Source organism: Phyllobates terribilis, unplaced genomic scaffold (genome assembly GCF_046119375.1).
Source record: "Phyllobates terribilis strain yellow unplaced genomic scaffold, ASM4611937v1 Scaffold_3__8_contigs__length_932513732, whole genome shotgun sequence".
NCBI classification, from domain to species: domain Eukaryota; kingdom Metazoa; phylum Chordata; class Amphibia; order Anura; family Dendrobatidae; genus Phyllobates; species Phyllobates terribilis.
Genome location: NW_027362763.1, coordinates 189,915,637 through 189,937,439, shown reverse-complemented (window position 1 = coordinate 189,937,439; position 21,803 = coordinate 189,915,637). Strand labels below are relative to the sequence as shown.

Below are 21,803 nucleotides of genomic sequence, written 5' to 3'. Positions count from 1 at the left end.
CTAAATGCTTGGGTCACATGGGTGCGTGAGCCGGCCTTGGATAATGACATCAATGGTATTTGCCGGGGATAATACAGTAACCCGGCGTGGACTAGCACAAAGGGAACCAGCCATATGGAGCAGGACCTGGTGCTGGAGCTGGGACAGGTGAGTAACATGGCTCTAGCAAGTCATTGTGAGTTGGTGGAGTTGAGGATTTACCACGTGCCTGCAAACATACCTTAAAAGTATTAAGAAGATGTTTCAGTAGGGAGCAGGACCAGAAGATGCACAGGAAGTTCTCATCATCTCCAGTACAGTGTGGAGACTGTGGGGGAATCAAATGGTTTTAACAATTTGAGCAATATTTCTTGAATTTCAGACTGTATGGCTTTACAGAGTACCACTGGTGTAACTCAAAGAATGTACACCCTTGTTTTTAGCAATTTATTATTAAATAGGTTGTCCATTTTGGATACCATCTTTTTTTTAGAACAGTATGCCAGACAATTAACTGATTTATAGAATTCCCACTGCTGAGATCATCGTCACAACACTACTTTGTGGAAAATGAAGCAATGCATGGTGCCCATTGATGTGAGAGATGTCTTTTTTTGCTGCTTTTTGTCCTCTCTGGACTAATAGATGGGCATAGTGAGAATTTGACCTCTGCTAAAGTAGTTCTAGAATTGAGGCTTGCTCAATATATTTATAACATAATTCATGTCATGGTATGTATGTATGATCTAGTTGTGTATTTTGTAATATGACATATGCTGCATATCCGTTCTTACTTGTGCTTTCTCTGTGTGTGTTGTAGGCTGGCACTAACGGTTACATGGCACCTGAGATGCTAAAGGATGAGAGCTATCTATATCCAGTTGACTGGTTTTCAGTGGGCTGCACTGTATTTGAAATGGTCGCAGGCCACACTCCATTTAGAGATCCAAAGGAGAAAGATAAAACTAAGGATGAGCTGAAACGCAGGACATTGGAGGAAGATGTTATATTCACCCATGCAAATTTTACCAATGAATCAAAGGATATATGTAGACTATTGCTCGCCAAGAAGCCTGAGCATCGGCTGGGAAGCAGGTGAGATTCACCATACACGACCACTATATGAGTTATAAAACAGGTTACAATATGTTACTTTTGGGTCTGTACAGGAGCAACAAAGGTTCCTGTAATATGGAGATGTTGCATTCTGATAAGGCCAACTAAAGAACCGAAAAGCTAACCCTTATGTGCCATTTAGAATTGCTCCCAAATCTGTGTATACTCCGAAAAGAATCTCAGTAAAGATATTGATAGCTTATTGCTAGTATAAGCGGTCAGTGATGGAGGGGCGCACATCCATGATACCCACCAATCCTTATCATGAAGTGGTTATTGTTCTCGGATAGCACCATATTTGACCATTCATTTACAGACTCAACCTAATTCTTCCACCACAAACACAGATCTCATATTTGAAAATTGCTTTGAAATGACACATCGTAATAAGAAAGACTTTCAGACTGGCTTCACATATCCAACATTCATGGTCCAAGTATGGACCGTGATACATGGACTGGCCGCAGGTTTCCTGACCCAAACTCAACAACCTCAAAGACCGGTTTGTACGTTTCAGTCTGAACTCAGACCGAGAATTTTGGATGTAAGAATTCAGCCGTACTGTGTGATTTCTACAGTATAGCCAGATTCACTTTTGTAGATATCAGATTTAGAGCTCGTTCAAACAAATTTATCCTAAGAACAATTGATGTTCCAGTAAAAATTAGACAGCACACTAACAGAGTGTCCATGTTAAAAACATTGCACCATCCACTATTCTCTTCTGTATCTAGGTTGAGACTCGACTATACAAGACTATGGGTGCACAAAAATAATCAGATCCCATGAGGAACATCGATTTTGTATTCGAGTTTTACGGATACATTGACATTATTAACCTAATAAACTGTACAGCTTAAAAAGTTGATGTATAAATACGAATGCCACATGGATGCAAAATACGGACACATGGATGGAAAACGGGTGACAGAATGGATAAAAATCATCCAAGTGTTCTGGATGAAAATTGGACAATTTTTTCATGCGCTTGTCTGACCCTGGCAGTAAGCATGAGGATCTCTCCAACTCTGACAAAAGGTGCTGAAAATCCCATGTCTGTGGGGACAGACTGACCTCAGATCAGACAGGATGGATTTTTATCTGCACACTTATGTGTCACATACAGTACTGTGCAAATGTTTCAGGCAGGCAGGGAAAAAATGCTGCCAAATAAAAATGCTCTCAAAAATATAAATGTTAATATTTTATTTGTATCAATTAACAAAATGCAAAGTAAATTACCAAGAGAGAAATCTAAATCAAATCAATATTTGATGTGACCGCACTTTGACTTCAAAACTGCATCAGTTCTAGATACTGTACACTTGCAAAATGTAGGATTATAGTCAAAGTGAATGAGTAACCAATTATACCAAACAGGTGATAATGATCATCATTTTCATTTGTAAGTTGAAACACAATCATTAACTGAAACAGAAATAGCTGTGTGTGAGGTTTAAAACTGGGTAAAGGTGAGGTTGTGGAAGATAGCTTCATGTTACAGGTTATACACCATGGTGACACTGAGCAAAGCAACAAGACACAATATTTCATCAGCTAGGGCAAAGATTTCAAAGCAGACTGAAGTTTCATCATGTGCTGTCCAAGCTCTTATGAAGCACCAAGAAATGGGCAATGTTGAGGATTGTAGATACTGCAATCGGCTAAGGAAACTTAGTGCTGCAGATGAAAGACATATTATGTTTACTTCTCTTCAAAATCAAATGATGGAACCAGGATACACTTATCTACTGTTCATAAACGTCTGCCCAGAAGTGTTCTTCATGGAAGAGGGACTGCCAAAAAAACATACCTTTGACATGAAAACAAGGGACTCAACTATGCATGTAAACATAGAAGCATAGGAAAAATGGTAACGGGTGCTCTGGACTGATGAGTCAAAATGTGTAATATTTCGCTAACAGAAAGCAGTTTGTTTGCCAAGGGCTGGAGAGCAGTACAGTAATAGAGAGTGTCTGCAGTCAAAAATGAAGCATGGTGGAGGTTCCTTGCAAGTTTGGGGATGCAGAGTTGAGATTTTGGTCAGGATTAATGGATTCCTCATTGTTGAGAAATACAGGCAGATACTCATTCATCATGTAATATCATGAGGGAGGCATCTGATTGGCTCCAGATTTATTCTGCAACAGGACAACGACCCCAAATATACAGCCAATGTTCTTAAGATCTATCTTCAGAGGAAAGAAGAACAAGGAGTCCTGGAAGTGACAATATGGTCCCCACAGAGCCCTGATCTCAACATCATCGGGTCTGTGTGGGATTACATGAAGAGACAGAAGGATTTGCACAAGTCTACATTCGCAGAAGATCTGTGGTTAGTCCTTCAAGATATATGGAACAATCTCACTGCTGAATTCCTTCAAAAACCGTGTGTAAGTGTACCTAGAAGAATTGATGCTGTTTTAAAAGGTGGTGACACCAAATACTGATTTCATTTAGATTTCTCTTTTGATTATTCACTTCACATTTTGCTAATTGCTAAAAAATAATCTATTAACACATCTATTTTTGAAGCATTCTTACTTTGAGCATTTTTTCCACACCTGCCTAAAACTTTGGAACAGTGCTGTATATATGCTAGACACATACCTACATTTTCCCAAAGAAGAGCATATCAAGAAGGATAGCTGGTGGCAAATAGGTTTTATTTGTCAATGGCACAAGTTAATTGCTTGAATTTGTTTTTCAGCCTGTATACCAAATCTACATTTTTCCCCAGTAGAGGGTGCTGTAGGTATCAGACAGAGAGGATCTGTGAACTCAAATACGCAGCCTTAATTGGATTGTATGTACAATTTATTCTACATTTCTAAATGAAATGATTAGAAATTTTAAAAAGTTAAATACGTTTTTAAATTATTAATTTTATTCCCATTATAATTCACTACAAATTTTACTACAGGAAAAATATATTCTTTGTACCGTGTTAGCCAGTAGATAGAAAAATATTTAGATTTGAGAGTCCTCAGTGGTTGATACCTTTTAACTGAAAAGATGGTAAAAAATTGCAAGCTTTCGAGACTACTCAGGTCTCTTCATCAGGTATACTATGCCTGATGAAGAGACTTGAGTAGTCTCAAAAGCTTGCAGTTTGTTACCATCTTTTCAGTTAAAAGGTATCAACCACTGAGGACTCTCAAATCTAAATATTTTACAAATTTTACATAATTCCTTTGTTTTGTGGAAATTCATGTAATACACTTATAATGACCAGTCAAGTGGGTCGTAGAGTGGGTTTAGTGAGAACTGGTTGATCGAATATCTGGCTCAAAAATTTGGTTGTTACTTTTCAAGTCCATGCACCATGCAGCCAAGAATGTGATCCTAAATGAGATGGAAAATATGCTATTTAACTCCTTACTTACCGGGGACGTATTAGTACGCATATTTGCGTGCCCCGGGTTCAGTGAGGGCTGCTGCGCTGAGCCCTCACTGAACGGAGCACATGTCAGCTGATTCTTACAGCTGACATGTGCCCGCAACAGCCGCGGGTGGAATCGCGATCCACCCGCGGCTGTTAACATGTTAAATGCCGCTGTCAATCTCCGACAGCAGCATTTAACGCGCGCTTCCGGGTAGCGCGTCATAAGCCCCGCCCACCGGCGACCCCGTCACGTGATCGCGGGTCGTCGATGGGCGTGCATGACAACCCAGGGTCTGCAGCAGACGCCTGTGGTTGTCATGATCTTGTCGCTATGAGCGCCACCTAGTGGTCGGCGCTCATAGCACAGGACCATTTCTGCTGCATGCAGGGGACCTGCTCGTCCCCTGTATGTAGCAGAGGCGATCGGATAGTTGCTGCTTCTAGTCTCCTATGGAGATTATAGAAGCATGCAAAAAGTAAAAAAAAAAAGTTTTTAAAAATATAAAAAAAAAAAAAAATATATATAAAAGTTTAAATCACCCCCCTTTCGCCCCATTCAAAATAAAATCTATAAAAAAAAAACCCACATACACATATTTGGTATCGCCGCGTTCAGGGAGGGGTGAGGGATTATTTTTTGCGTGCCGAGCAGACGTTTTTATTGATACCATTTTGGGGTAGATCCGATGTTTTGATCGCCCGTTATTGCATTTTATTGCAATGTTGCGGCGACCAAAAAAACGTAATTCTGGCGTTTAGAATTTTTTCTCGTTACGCCGTTTACCGATCGGATTAATTATTTTTTTATATTGATAGATCGGGCGATTCTGAACGCGGCGATACCAAATATGTGTATGTATGTTTTTTTTTTAATGTTCTATTTTGAATGGGGCGAAAGGGGGGTGATTTAAACTTTTATATTTTTTTTAATATTTTTAAAAACATTTTTTTTACTTTTTGCATGCTTCAATAGTCTCCATGGGAGACTGGATGCAGCACTTGTCTGATCTCCTGTACTACACACAGGCAATGATCAGATCGCCTGTGTGTAGCAGATTTGCTCACTTGCTATGAGCACCGACTGCTGGGTGCCGCCGCAGACCCCAGGTTATCATGCCAACCCATCAGCGACCCGCGATCATGTGACGGGGTCGCCGATGGGTGTGACCAGTGACGCGCTTCCCAGAAGCGCGAGTTAAATGCTGCTGTCAGAGATTGACAGTGGCATTAACTAGTTAACACCCTCAGGTGGATCGCGTTTGCCAAAAAGTGTCTAAAATGGCATATTTCCTATGGCTGTCTTGGGTATTATCTTTGTTAAAGTACTGCAAGGACTCCAAAGCAATAAATTTTAAGGCGGACCCATAACCTTTAGTGACATCTCTGTGCTCTATAAATTAACAATACTGGGGCATCTTTTGTCAGAACACTGCGTTGTGGGGCTGGTATATTATTTCTCCTGGAAACGTATGAATAAATTGACAACTGGGTTGGTAGTCTGTAATTATACATGATGCCCCACTGTCAGCCCTTACCTTTAGGGACACATTTCATTAACAAAAGAAATTATAATTTTCTTATGTTGATTTAATTCCTACATCTCTACCAGGAATAACAGAGGAACAGCTAAATGCAGAGTTCTGAGAAAAGAAGATCCAGAATTGTTATTTTACCGGGAATGGAAGTATTTAATACAGACAAGTCTGAAGAAGTGATGGGCTCTTTTTAATATTGATTTATAGTTACTTTATCTGCAAACTTATTTATACCCAAAATGCATCAATCCTGTTTCAACTAGAGCCTTACATCAAATATATTTTTTCATTGAGAGAATAATATTCTGTGCAGGACTGTCATAGCTGACAATGCCATCAGACTCTCCAGCTTCCAATCAAATCTATCTGCATCTACCTTCACATCTGCGATGCTGCACAATTTATCCCATCAAAATGATAGACACCCCGGGTTACACTTTTAAAGAGGTTGTTGAATGTTCTATCTTCGGGAGCGCACCGCTCCCCAGCCTCCTAACCTTCGGCTTTCCAGTGGGCAGTGTGTTCCGGATGATTGATAATTCGGACCTGTGCGCTCTCCTATGCTGCAAGCAGAGGCAGCTCTTCCTCTGCAACATTACTGGAGCACAGCGGCACTGAGGATGGTCAGATTCAGCAATCAGCCCAGCTTCAGAGCAGCACTGACAAGCCGTATAGCAAAGAGCTTGCAAGTGCTGCACTCCTTTCCTAGGAGACAGAGGACCTCAGATAGACTGCAGAGGTGGCTGGTAATCTAGGCAATGAAGCAGTAAAGAATGAAATTAATAATCCTAACCATTCTCTTCTTGAAAACGGTCAGAAATCTTAATAAGAGGTAAATTGCGAAACTGATTGTTTTTGACCACCCCTTAAAGGGAACCTGTCAGCAGGTTTTTAGACAGTAAACAAACATCATCTATGTAAATTCCCTGTAATGTTGATAACATCCATACCTTTGCTTTATAAATCCAATCTCTGTTTAATAGAAATCCATCATCAAATTTTTATGCAAATGAGGCACACATATAGGGGGCTTTTTCCTACACTTACAGCTCTCCGGCCTTGCTCCGTCTTTTTCCACCAGCTGTAATCTCTTTTCAGTGACTCCTCCTATCGGTGACTTGCTCCCTGGCACAAGATCTTGCGCAAGCGCTGTCATTACCAGACGCCGCATACACAGATCGACATTCTAACTCTCAAATGTCATCAGGACCTTACTGTACTTGCCACCAGGAACGTTGGCGCTTACCTGAGATCTCAGGCGGGGCTGTAGGTCACAGAAAAGAGAGACCTGTCAATCACTGGCAGGAGGCCGGCAATAGGTGGAGAAAGAGGGAGAGAGGCCGGAGAGCTGCAAGTGTACGGCCAAGAACCTGCACTTGCGGCTCCTTTGCATAAGAATTTGATGATGGGCTTCTAGTAAACGGAGGCATGGCCTTATAAAATAAAGGTATGGATGTAATAAATATTACAGGGAATTTATATAGATGAGGTTAATCTGAGGTCTAAACATCTGCTCACAGGTTCCATTTAAAGTCAACGGGGTCTGTCTGGTGTTGTTTGCGTCTGTCAGAAGACAGGTTCTACATTATAAGGAGATGCCACAATGCAAGTGTGAACAGAGTCTTAGTTGAATGGCTTTGTAAGTAAAGTTCCGCTCAGAATGGACTTATTGCTTCAGTCTTATCTCCTTACCATGAGTCTAGTTAACAGTGTAATCTTTCCAAACATCCGTATATGCTGCTGTAATGAGAATAAGCATTTCAAACCCACCTGGACGCAGCTCAATAGTCCAAAATGTGGACTAATGCCCAGAATGCATCCATGTGAACAAGTCTTTAGACATAATTTATAGGATCCTATTTAAGTGGTAAAATGTCTTCCGGCAGCCTCTCCTTTATGCTGGAAAAGCTGTGAGTATAGTTTTTGGTTATATTCAAAATATTACATTTTCAGGAAAAATGAAAATAAATTTGTAGCTAACATTCGAGATGTCAACGCTAGCTTGAGAATTTACGCTAAAGTAAGGTCAGTTCGCTTTTTTTTTTTTTAAAGAGTTTGTTCTGAATTGGAAAAAATAGATTATGTCTAGTATGGCAGCACTGCTCAATTGTACTGAATGGGTCTAAGCTGCAATGCTACAGTCATGGCCAAAAGTTTTGAAACTGACACAAATTTTGGTTTGTTGCTTCAGTGTTTTTACACCTTTCACTCCAATGCTTCTATGATTACTGAAGTACAATTATTAGCATTTCACATGTTTTTTATACTTTTACTGAGAAATACATCAAGTTTATGGAAAGACTCAATATTTCATGTGTTGAACCTTGTTTTTCAAGACTTCTGCAAGTTGCCCTGGCATCTGGATATCAGCTTCTGGGCCAAGTACTGATTGATAATAAGGGCTTAGAGTTTATCACTATTTCTGTGTTTTTGTTTGCCCACCACTTTTTAAAGATTAACCACAGGTTCTCAATGATGGAGATTTCAGAATTTTCCTAGCCATGAGCCCAAAATATCAATTTTTTGTTCACCAAGCCACTTAGTTATCACTTTTGCCTTTTGTGACATGGTCTCCATAATGCTGAAAAGAGCATCGTTCATCACTAAATTGCTCCTGGATCGTTGGCAGAAGTTGCTTCGGAGGATGTTTAGATACCATCTTTAGTCATAATATTGTTTTTAGAAAAAATAGTGAGTCCACTACCTTGTATGAATAGCAACCTCACTCATGAATAGTCTCAAGATACTTTACTGTTGACATGACACAGAACATATGATAGCGTTGACCTTTTCTTCTCTGGACAATCATTCTTCTGGATGTCCCAAACTGTATGAAGACGGCTTCATTAGAGATAATAACTTTACTGCAGTTCTTCATAGTCCAATACCTGTACTTCTTGCTTGTAAGCCTGCCCTTCTAGAAGAATGATTGTCTGGGAAAGAAAAGACGAGGGCTCCCATGCTTTTCATCCTAGGAAGTGGGCTCACTCACAATTTTGCCTAAGAACATTGTCATGAATAAAGAATGGGATCTAGATATCCTCCAAGAACAAATTGTCCCAACGATCTGGGAGAAGTTTGGTGATGAACAATACTTTTCCAGCATAATGGAGGAACATTAACAAGGAAAAAGTGAAAACTAAGTGGCTCAGCGATCGAAACATTGGAATTTTGGGTCAATGGCCAGGAAATTCTCTAGATGTCAATCCCAATGAGAACCTGTGGTCAATACTCAAAAAGCCATAAGACCCCTATAACATAGCATTGTATCATATGTGTAATATAGAAGGAAATTTGGAAACTCCGAGAACTGTACTGTAGCACCATCTATATCAATCTAACCTACATCGAGGTTAACATTCACATTCATGGAGAATGAGTATACTGTACAAACAGGGTGATTATGCCATAGACCTAATTTTTTTCCCAAGCTTTCCTGCCATTGAAACCTCTCTTTTACACTGATGTGTTATGTAATCTCTTGCAGAAGCAAAGATGACGACCCAAGAAAGCATACCTTCTTTAAATCGATAAACTTCCAGAGGCTGGAGGCAGGAATGGTGGACCCGCCATTTGTACCAGACCCATCTGTGGTCTATGCCAAGGATATTGCAGATATAGCTGATTTCTCTGAGATCAGAGGGATTGAATTTGATGAGAAAGATGCCAAATTCTTCAAGAGATTTTCTACTGGCGCAATACCAATTAGCTGGCAGCAGGAGATAATTGACACTGGACTATTTGATGAGCTTAATGACCCCAACAGGGAAAGCTCTGGGAGATACATAAGTGGCAGCGAGGGAAAGTCAGGAGTATGCACTCTAATCTAGTTGGCCCTCACTGTATATTAGTAGGAAAATGGGACATATTCTCTAAGCAGGTTCCTACAACTGAGCATTTGATGCTTAAAACAACCCACTGTACATTTCATCCAAGCCCTCAAAATTGGACAAAATATGAGCTCATTTGACACAGGTAGCTTCAAGATCAACCATCATCTTGACTCTGTATGTTGTGGCAATCTTTTCCAAAAGATCTCTTAAGTCTCAGTGTGTTGCTTCATTGTGACTTGTTACACAACAGTCCCCACATTTATAAACTCTTCACAAAAGTTTGTTTGTCTTTTTTTAATTAAAAGAAGGAAGCTTCAGGACAAAGGGTATTTGTGGTGTTTTTATTGCTTTTATTGTCTAAGTACATTATGTATAATGTGATATTGATTTCTGACTGTCGTGTATTATTTGTCTTGTCAAAAATAAATCATACAAAGTTTCTACTAGATTGTTTCCCAGAAAGGAACATACTGTGGTCCTCAGAATGGGCTCATCTTACATTCTGAAGTGTAATAAAATGTTGTTTTATCAATTAAATTTATAGGGTTTGTCCACTATATCTATATTTTAAAAAATGTGTTGGGGACATCATTTTTTGACAATTATTAATCTCCTTTGCCATAGTGTGCATGAGAAAGCTGTTTTTAAGTGGAGGAAGCTGATGGACAGGTCTGGTCACTTGTCCCTCCATCTGCGGCCATTTTGAGAACAGAAGAGCTGTGTAGACGGTGATGAAGGTGAAACCAAAGAAATGAGCCGAAGCATAAGTTGGTATACATGCAATGTGTAAGAACACGTTCACACTGTGGCCATTTCACAGACAAAACCCAAGAAAACAAAACAAAATGAGCATATACTTTGTAGTGAGTAAATAAGTAAATCATAATAGTACATCTAAATAACATACGATATTTAGTTAACACTATTTTGATCAAAAAAGCATATAAGTCATCCCACTGCGACAAGGTGTACCCAAACGAGGTCGGCTGACACAAGGTAAGGTTTTAATACTGGAGACAGAATAGGATGGTCCCAATTGGGTGCACCTTGTCACGGCTGGATTGCTTTTATGCTTTTTTGATTAAAATATTGTTAACTAAGTACCCTATATTGTTTACATATATAATTACTTATTTACTTGCTACAGGGTATATGGTCATTTTTTTTCTTGTGTTTTTTCTGTGAAATGGCCACAGTGTGAACATGCTCTTATACATTGATTGTATGCCAACTTATGCTCCGGCTCATTTCTTTGGTTTTGCTGTAGTTTCTTGTACTTTATACTAACAGGGGCATGGTCCCCCCTTTTGAGCTAGGCATTTCATCTATATAGCTTTCCATGGGCAGGTGTCTGAACAGTCAGACCTGTCTCCTGCTCTGCCCTTAACTACATTGAGGTCAGCTGAGACAAAATAAGATTTTAATACTAGAGACAGGATAGGACCTTCCCGATTGGGTACCCCTTGTCAATGTAGCATGGCTTTTACGCTTTTTTTTATCAAAATAGTGTTAACTATGTACCCTAAGTTATTTACATGTACTATTACTATTTACATACTACAGGGTACATGCTCCTTTTGTTTTTTTTCTAGTAAACATGTAATACTTATATATTAGTAGGTGTCACAAAATTATGTCTCAAATACATTTGTTAAAATATGGATAAAATGGACAACCCCTTTAAGTATTTAAATATTGTTTGAGTAATCATACCATTATATAAAGCATATACGTAGTGGGGGAAATTTATGATACGGTCTAATTGAAAATGTGTTTGTATCCATAACATTTAATAACACTATAGTTTATGTTGTGTACGGTTCTTGTAAAGTGAAAGCTGTACTATCACTAGATATCAGCAACAAAGTTAGATTTTCTTTAAAACGGTATTCATAAAACTGCCACCATATTGTATGTTCAGATTGTAAGATCATGATTGAGGATTACTCGTTGGCTTCCTAGTGACATTCTCTAAGCCCTGACATGTTATACTAAACCAGCACCTCTCATCTGTGGGGCTCCTGAAAGTGCACTATATCCCACTATGCAGTGTGTCCACAGGAACTCATGTCAATTAATCTGGCCTCCAGTCAATCATCTTTTTCTCAGTATGAACAAGCCATTGTGGCCACCAGCCTGACAGTGCCCCTTAATGAACAAGAGACTCTGGCCTCCAGCCTGGCGACACTTCCTAATGAACAAGCCACTTTGGCCTCCAGCTTTGCAACACTTCCTAATGAACAAACCACTCTGGCCTCCAGCCTGACAATGCCCCCATAATAAACAAGCCACTCTGGCCTTCAACCTGATGATGTCCACCTAATGAACAAGCCACTCTGGCCTCTAGCCTGGCAACACTTCATAATGAACAAGTCACTCTGGCCTCCAGCTTGCCAACACTTTCTGATGAAGAAACCACTCTGGCCTCCAGCCTGATGATGACCCCCTAATTAACAAGCCACTCTGGCCTTCAGCCTGGCGACATTTCCGAATGAATAAGCCACTCTGGCCTAGAGCTTGCCAACACTTCCTAATGAAGAAGCCACTCTGGCCTCCAGCCTGATGATGCCCCCTTGATGAACAAGTATCTCTGGCCTCCAGTCTAATGATGACCCCCTAATGAACAAATTACTCTGGCCTCCAACCTGACGAAATTCTCCTGTGAGGAGTCTGCTCCATTCTCCACCCCACCAATGTTTCATGATGAACAAGTTGCGTTGCCTTACAGTTCGCAAGCTTATCCATGCACAGGCACCACACACAAACTGTCCTCAGTCAACTCTCTTTTACTATTTTTTCTCTCCATCTTATTAGGGTATTAGTTTTATCTTCACAAAGCACAAACATATAAGCTTTAGGCTCTTCCATGGCAGCCAGATCTTGGAAGTCACGACTTTTGCAGTTGGCAATATCATGACTTCGCATGAGTCCTAGTTACTAGACTTCATGATGTTGCAGGCATTGGGAACACCAAATGGCTGAGGTTGCCAGCTATGTATTAAATATATATAGTATACATATAAATGGGACCAAATATTGTCAATAGACCTGGTTATTCAAAGATGTGCTTCACAATATAATCCTACCGAAGCTTGTAGCTGGGAGTCACCTGATGACTGCTTTGTTGCTACATCATCACTTGGTTTGAGAAACCAAGTGATGTTTTGACCTTCTCAGGCTTCTCAGACCAATTCCTTGTGGGGCTCCGAATTTCCTTTCTAAGGTTAGTGCTTCTTAAAGGTCATGAACCTACTTGTGAACCTCTGGGCATATAATTTGAAGAATTTCAGTATTGCCATCGAGGAAGGAGGCAAAGTAACATCTTTCAGTCATTAAGAGAAAATTTTACACTATCTGCCAAAAAATGATATGAGCTAAAGAAAAAATGTTTCTAATTTATTTTTTATGAATGTACATTTACCAATTAAAACCAGATACTGATACATATTCATTTTTTTTAATATGTTTTTTTTCTAATTGTAGATTTATTTTATTCTATTTTATGTACATGATTATGGGGAGGCCTTTTTGCCTAAGATATTATTATTAACAGCATTCGGAGATATACAGTGCATTGTGAAAGCCCCCATTGTGAAAGCCCCCTTGAACTTTTCTACCTTTAGCCACATTTCTGGCTTCAAACATAAAGATATAAAATTCTAATTTTTTGGGGAAGAATCAACAACAAGTGGGACACAATCGTGAAGTGGAACGAAATTTATTGGATATTTTAAACTTTTTTAACAAATTAAAAACTGAAAAGTGGGGCGTGCAATATTATTCGGCCCCCTTGAGTTAATACTTTGTAGTGTCACCTTTTGCTGCAATAACAGCTGCAAGTCGCTTGGGGTATGTCTCTATCAGTTTTGCACATCGAGAGGCTAAAATTCTTGCCCATTCTTCCTTGCAAAACAGCTCGAGCTCATTGAGGTTGGATGGAGGGCGTTTGTGAACAGCAGTTTTCAGCTCCTTCCACAGATTCTCGATTGGATTCAGGTCTGGACTTTGACTTGGCCATTCTAACACCTGGATACGTTTATTTTTGAACCATTCCATTGTAGATTTTGCTTTATGTTTGGGATCATTGTCTTGTTGGAAGATAAATCTCCGTCCCAGTCTCAGGTCTTTTGCAGACTCCAACAGGTTTTCTTCCAGAATGGTCGTGTATTTAGCTCCGTCCATCTTCCCATCAATTTTAACCATCTTCCCTGTCCCTGCTTAAGAAAAGCAGGCCCAAACTATGATGCTGCCACCACCATACTTGACAGTGGGGATGGTGTTTTGAGGGTGATGAGCTGTGTTGCTTTTACGCCAAACATATCATTTTGCATTGTGGCCAAAAAGTTCGATTTTGGTTTCATCTGACCAGAGCACCTAATTCCACATGTTTGGTGTGTCTCCCAGGTGGCTTGTGGCAACTTCAAACGAGACTTTTTATGGATATCTTTGAGAAATAGCTTTCTTCTTACCACTCCTCCATAAAGGCCAGATTTGTGCAGTGTACGACTGATTGTTGTCCTATGGACAGACTCTCCCACCTCAGCTGTAGATCTCTGCAGTTCATCCAGAGTGATCATGGGCCTTTTGGCTGCATCTCTGATCAGTCTTCTCCTTGTTCGAGATGAAAGTTTAGAGGGACGGCCGGGTCTTGGTAGATTTGCAGTGGTCTGGTACTCCTTCCATTTCAATATGATCGCTTGCACACTGCTCCTTGAGATGTTTAAAACTTGGGAAATCTTTTTGGATCCAAATCCGGCTTTATACTTCGCCACAACAGTATCTCGGACCTGCCTGGTGTGTTCCTTGGTCTTCATGATGCTCTCTGCACTTGAAACAGAACCCTGAGACTATCACAGAGCAGGTGCATTTATACGTAGACTTGATTACACACAAGTGGATTCTATTTATTATTACCAGTCATTTAGGACAACATTGAATCATTCAGAGATCCTCACTGAACTTCTGGAGTGAGTTTGCAACACTGAAAGTAAAGGGGCCGAATAATATTGCACGCCCCACTTTTCAGTTTTTATTTTTTTTTAAAAGTTTAAAATATCTAATAAATTTTGTTCCACTTCATGATTGTATCCCACTTGTTGTTAAATCTTCCCCCAAAAATTAGAATTTTATATCTTTATGTTTGAAGCCAGAAATGTGGCAGAAAGTAGAAAAGTTCAAGGGGGCCAAATACTTTCACAATGCACTGTACTTTACATGCTCTGTGACCTGTGCAGAGGGCACTGTGTAGGAAGGGGAGAAGGTGAGCTATGACCATCTCCTATTGTGAATGGGGTCTTTTCTGCTATGTATAAATGTTACCCTTCATTGTAGTTCTGTCCATGATAATAAGGTGATGACTGCTGAAAAGTGATCTCTACAAATAGCGTCTATTATGGTAAATTGCAAGACTTTTTAATATATTAATGTTAATACTGAAAATCTAATGGAAACTTTAAAAAAAATCACTAAAAGTCTTCAAAAAAATGATGATGAACATAATAACGTCAAATAATGGGGTATTTGTACTGTATGACATATATTAGCAGAATTAATGCTATGATTAATTCATTTTTATTACCTGGACATGATAATTTTACAGTTTATGCCTATACTTTCATTTGCACATTGCATAGGATAAAAGTTAAAACATGTATTTTTCATGTACTTTTTGGGTTGCATATTTTTATTTTTTTAATGAAATAAAATATATTATTAGCTATTAATTGTGAACTACAAAGTGTCAGTACCTGATTTAGGATACTTTTATGGTCTTTTCGGCTTTTGTTGGGATGTATGGGTAATTCTGTGCACCTAAGTTCACAATTCAAACCATCATGTTACTGCTATTATAGCTACCCAAACATTTTATTTATTTTTTCTTATTATTTTTATAAATCAATTCTAAGTTAAAATTGCTATGAAGAAGGTCCATGCAAAATTTAGCTCAGATCATATAATACAAAAAACAACACAGGGACATTAATATTAAAGGTCTTTCATGTCAATGCACTGATGGACACCAGATAGAATAACTATTTCTAAATCAAGTACTTGAGATACAAATTTATAGTTGAAAGGATAGAAATTAAGATAATTTTTTTATTATTATTATCCAATTCATTATATAATTTTTAAAGAAGTTGTCAACTGCAAATTTTTATATTAAAATGTTTTTAAATTAAAATTATATTTATATTAAAATCAAGCCTGGAATAGTGCACAAACCCCCCCCCCAAAAAAAACAACAACAAAAAAAACCCTCAGTGCTCATCTGCGAATTTTTCCTCAGCTCTAACCGGATTGAGGAAAACATCGCCGCATGCTGTGAGTGACGGCGTATATCGGACGACACTTGCCAATGCAAATCAATGGGTGCAATAAAAAAATCGAACAGCACATGGACCATGCGTATGCTGCCAAAATTTAAGCACACTTCTCAAAGGAATCAAGAAATTTCATCAGCCAAGTACAATAAATTCACAGCCAGAAGCCTCAGAATAGATAGAATAGATATATAGATAGATACTGTAGATGATAGACTAGATAGATATATAGAAAAGGTAGATAGATATAATAGATATATAGAATAGGTAGATGTCCTGTAGATATGTAATTTCAAAAGTCCCCTACTTATAATAAACTCGCACCCTTTAGTGCTTTTCATGTGGCACTACAGGGTGTTTAGCCTTATTTAACCTATTAAATAAATAATTAAAAAAAATGATGTGAAGTCCCCCCTATTTTTGATAACCAGCAAAAGTAAAGCAGACAGCTGTTATTATCAGGCTGGGAAGGTCCCTGGTTATTCCCAGTCTAAAAATACCAGCCCACAGCCGCCCCAGAATTGGTGCATCACATGAGATGCTCCAATTCTGGCACTTTTTCTCGCTCTTCCTGATTTCCCTGGTGCATTGGCAATTGGGGTAATGCGGCTTGGGGTTGATGTCAGCTGCGATTTGTCAAAAATCACAGCTGCCATCAAGCCCTGGTGTTAGTAATGGATAGGTGTCTATCAGACACCCCTATTACTAACGCAGTAATCAAAATGAAAAACACACACACACAAAAATAGTTTATTTGAAAAAACACTCCCCGACACTTTCACTGGTTCTCCAATTTATTAAAAAAAGCCATGCATGTCCACCGTAGTTCTGGGAATCCGCCATAGTCCACCGAACACAACGTAGTCCACATATGGATACCTGAAAAACATAAAAAGAGAGAAAAAAAAACAAGACAATGTCCCCTCATTCTCCAATTTATTCCATCAAATGTTCCCAAGCAGCTCCGACGTAGTCCAGCATTCCACGAATCTGGACTCGGTGACTGTGAATAGCAGTAAGTAACGTTACTGCTATTCACAGTCGCTGGGTACCTACGTCACTGCTAATCAGAGTTGCCGACTCCCACTGCACTCCCCAAGACTCGGCAGCTCTGAACCGTGGTGATGTCAAAAACTATACCACTCATCAGAGTCGCTGAGCCTCATAGAGGGCAGCGTGACTCGGCACCTCTGATGAGCAGTATAATTACTGACGTCACCACTGTTCAGAGCCGCCGGGTCTGGCGGAGCGCAGCAGGAGCCGGCAACTCTGATTAGCAGTGACGTAGGTACCCAGCGACTGTGAATAGCAGTAACGTTACTTACCACGCTGCTGACCCCAAGAAGTTGGGCAACAGAAATAGGTGAGAGCTGTTTCCACAGTTGTATATACTGTGCCTGGAAAGAGATGAAAGGCTGATATAAGAATAACTTTTTAAAGGGAATCTGTCACCAGGTTTTTGCTAACCCATCTGAGAGCAGCATTATCTAGGGACATAAATCCTGATCCCAGCAATGTGTCACTTATTTGGCTGCTTTCTGCAGTTTTGCTAAAATCCCTGTTTTATCTGCTGCAGATCTAGCAGTTCTCTGAATGCTGAGCTCTGTATAACCCCGCCCACACCACTGATTGGCAGATTTCTGTGTACACTGTGCATAGGCAGAAATCTGCCAATCAGTGGTGAGGCGGGGATATGCACAGGTTATGAATATGGAGAACTACATGGCAGCTGGTTTACTAGTCATCTAATGATAATCTCCTGTTGATAAAACACTAATTTTACATACTATACTAAACAGCCAAGTAAGTGTCACCGGTGTGTCAGAAGTGACAGACAGTTGCCCTACCGTTGATTGCAGGAGATCTCTACGTTTGGCATTACTGACATCTTCTTAGAGGCTGTCTCTCTAGGACCCAGTGGCTACCTTCCTCTGGATAATTAACACCATGGCCTGGGTGTATAAATATCTGCTGTCTGCTAGAAGGAGGTGCTGGCGATACTCATTACCCTTTGTGAAGGATCGGAGCAAGTGCATTACTTCATCCTCTCTGGAGCTATGAGGACGGGTGTTCATCTCTCTGAAGTCGACTAAAAGCTAATCTATCTTCCCTTGTTTGTTCCCCCTTGTTGTCTTTAGTGGTCAGTGGGGATCGACTATCACTCATCCCCCTCCCTTCCCTAGCCAGGGCCAAACGCCAGGAAAAGACATGGCGAGGTTCGTGTGTGGCGATTGGTGAAGAGCCAATATATGGACCTTAGTGGACACAGGGTGATACTAGATCAGCCTAGTAGGTCTCCACTCCCCCCTTTCCCTAGAGTCTGGACCCCCTTTCCCCTCTTCCCTTAGTGTTGCACTAAGTCTTTCCCACACCTTGCGTGACAGTAAGTGACACATCACTGGAATCAGGATCTTTGTCTCTACATCATGCTGCTCAGATTAAATAGCAAAAACCTGGTTGCAGATTCCATTAAGTTGCAGATTTTTCTCTCATGATTTAGATAGAAATGGCAGAAATTCGGGAAGGTAGTTTAGGTAAAAAAAATTTTATTAATTCCAAACCAATGAATGAGTAAGCAGAATCAATATGCATTAGTGATAAATGATATACAATTATTACACTGGGTTCCTCATTATAACCTGCTGTCAATGAGAGAACTAGGGGCTCGGAGAAGTTTGGTGATAGGTATATTCCACTATTTCATGAGATAAAATTGTGTTCTGTGATCACAATGTTTCAGAGTACAGAAGTGGCAGGTCAGCCATGGTAGGAAGCTGATTATAATAGGCGCAGTGTTCCTGGGCCCAGGTTGGGTGATCTGTGATAAGTGAATCAGAGCAGCGCTGGTGAAGAACACTCTGTGATTGATGGGACATCACTAGGCTCATGGCCGTTACTGAAGCGTCTAGTACAAAGACACTTCCTGGACTTCTGCAGGGACTGGTGAGGAATAGTAAGAAGAGCCAGGCACCTAATGAAAAGGTTCAGTGTTAGGTTGGGGAACATCCAGATCCTGTTCCAATGGCAGACCTGGAGAGGACGAAAGGAAACAAAGGACAATCACTTATTTTATTAGTGTGAAAGGAGCTGATTGGTAATACACATGCAGGAGATACCGGAAATGATCTACATATAAACCCTGCTAATCAGCAGGATAAGGCTATATTCACACATCTATGTCACACGTCGGTGTAATGTCCATTTAAAAAATAAAAATAAAAAAACAGCACACAAACCATTAGCATTTCATTGATCCATACACACATCAGTTTTAAAAAGGAGTCCTGTCCCCGATCCAGGAGACTCAGAGCAGGTCCTGTTCTCATCTGTTTTGTGGATCAGGCTTGACTATTGAAAATGGATTAAAAATGGAAGCCATTCTTCTTCAGTTTTCCATTCGAGTTTCCTCTGTTTTTAATTGATCCATTGTTAAGAGTTAATGGACATAAAAAGTGCAGTCTACCTGCTTCAGTTTTTAAGATGGATGTAAAGAATGGAAATGGATGTGTGAATGTAGCTGCCTGGGGTGTCACATTGCCTATATTTTGCAATTCCAATAGTACATGGTTGTCAGGGGTGTGAACTGCAAGCACTAGCCCTTCACAGAGTAGATCATGTTATGCACTAATGTTAATACATAAGGGTATGTGCACACGTTAAGTATTTCGTGCAGAATATTCTGCACTATTTCTGCATCTCTTGGCAAGAAAAATGTTGCAGAAAATAGGCACTTTTTTGTCATATTTTTGCAGTATTTTATGCGTTTTTTACTTTTTCCCTTGTTTTAGTGAAATGTACAGCAAAAAAGGCTGAAAGAATTGACATGCTGAAGACTGAAATCTGCACCAAATCTGCAAGTTAAAAATAAGCAATGTGTGCATGAGAATTCAGGAATCTCATTTGCTTTGCTTGCGTCAGAAAACCCTTCAAGTTTTGTGACAAATCTGCGCAGAAATAAACGCAACAAATCTGCAACATGTGCACAATGTGATGTATGCTGTATTGTTTCATATCTGTATAACCCATGTAGTCTGGATATCCTCTGGGGCATTTAATGGCCACATCCGGTGTTAAGGCCCTTTCAGATGAGCTGATAATCAGCGTTTGTAGGAGCTCTTGCTCCTGATTATTGGTCTAGGTAAATAGGAAAGCTATCACCTGACAAACATGCAAAATTCTCATCCGTTGGGTGATTTGATTTCTATTTTAGTATAATAATAATCGTCATCATCATCAACAGCTCATCACATATAAACAAACGTATAAATGACGCACCCCCTGGGCCTGTGTTGTGCAGGGGAACCCGGAACCGGATCGCTGAGATGCTGGGGGTTGTAGTCTCCGTGTGGCGGTGACCCGGTCCGTGCCCAGGGTGGTCAAACCAGTGGCAGTCTATTTGTATTGTAATAAGTGTCCGACTACGCCACCCGTGGATTGCGGTCAGTGGGGACCGCCGCTGCGCTGCCGACCGCTGAGTCTGATGTTGGTTGCGCAGCTGAGTATGGGATAACTCCCCACGGGAGGAGTATTGCCTCAGGGCAGCTAATGTGGATGATGGTGGTAGTGATGGTGTGAGTGTCCCAGTACTGATGGTGCTGGTGCGGCGATGAAACACAGAGACTTGTAATTGCAGTTTCCAAAGCTTTACTCACGGTTGTTATTCAGGTCAATGCTGCAGGCGATGACTGCCCAAGCCGTGCTGCGTCCACCAGGTGAGGGACTCGGTCAACTCCCAGGCAATTCCAGAGCGTGGTTCAGAGCTCCCCTCTCTTCCTTTCTACTGGCCGTCCCCACCAGTGACCCACCTTTGTCCAGCTTCCTCGGGCCTTCTGTTGGCGAAACCTCTCCCGGTTTCCCTGACCCTATGCGGTATGCCTTTCTGGTGGATGTAGTGAGGGGTCGCAACAAGATGTGGTCACAACCTCCGGTTTTGGCTGAGGATTAGTCGCCTCCACCAATTTGGGTCCCGGTACCCTGCTCTGCCAACCCTTCACCCTGTATCTCCTGGGCATATGGGGTTCCTTCTGTCCTCGTGTCTCTGGGCCTTTCTCTGTGTTCCTTGCTTCCTTTCTCCTCTGTTCCAGTTCCTTTCTTACTTTCCTTTCTGTTCCTCCTCCTCTCTCTCTCTCGGCTGCTTCTGGCCTCCACTCCAGGCCTGCCTCTGGAGCTGGGCCCAGACTGAGCCACAGCTCCCTGTCAGCCCTCTCTGGCTGAGCTCCTGTCTTCTTCTCCTCCTCTCTGAACTGAACCGGACTGAACTCTGATCTAAGATGGTGCCCACCTTTTATACCTCCCTCTATGTGTGAGCCCAGGTGACTAGCAACCAATGGGCTCCTATCTATGCCCAGAAACCCACCCCTATCTGCTCCTACACCACTGGGTTTTCCACCCCCTCCCCACTCCAGCCAGGAACAGAAGCTGTCGTGCCTGCACTCTGTCTAGTGGGAGCACCGTTGGTCTGTTCCTCGGAAATGGGGTGTGTGTGGTGCATGCAGCTTACTGAGTCCTGGTCCACACTCTATCCTTACCCGGGAGTGGAATATCACACCTCTGGACTGAGGTGCAATACCCCTGTAGCAGCCGAGCCCTCGGGGTGCTACATAAACACTTTCAGGGGCGGGGCTGATCTCTG

The 21,803-nt window shown here is 40.8% G+C and overlaps 1 protein-coding gene across 1 annotated transcript in view; it reads left to right on the top strand.

Moving 5' to 3' along the window:
• GRK7 (G protein-coupled receptor kinase 7) overlaps positions 1–9,967 on the top strand; it is a 47,964-nt gene extending 37,997 nt beyond the window's left edge. The window contains exons 3-4 of the mRNA XM_073672995.1: positions 800–1,074; positions 9,503–9,967. Coding sequence (XP_073529096.1) covers positions 800–1,074; positions 9,503–9,845 — 618 coding nt within the window. The 3' untranslated portion in view covers positions 9,846–9,967. The remainder of the gene's footprint in view (positions 1–799; positions 1,075–9,502) is intronic.
• The last annotated feature ends 11,836 nt before the right edge of the window (positions 9,968–21,803 follow it).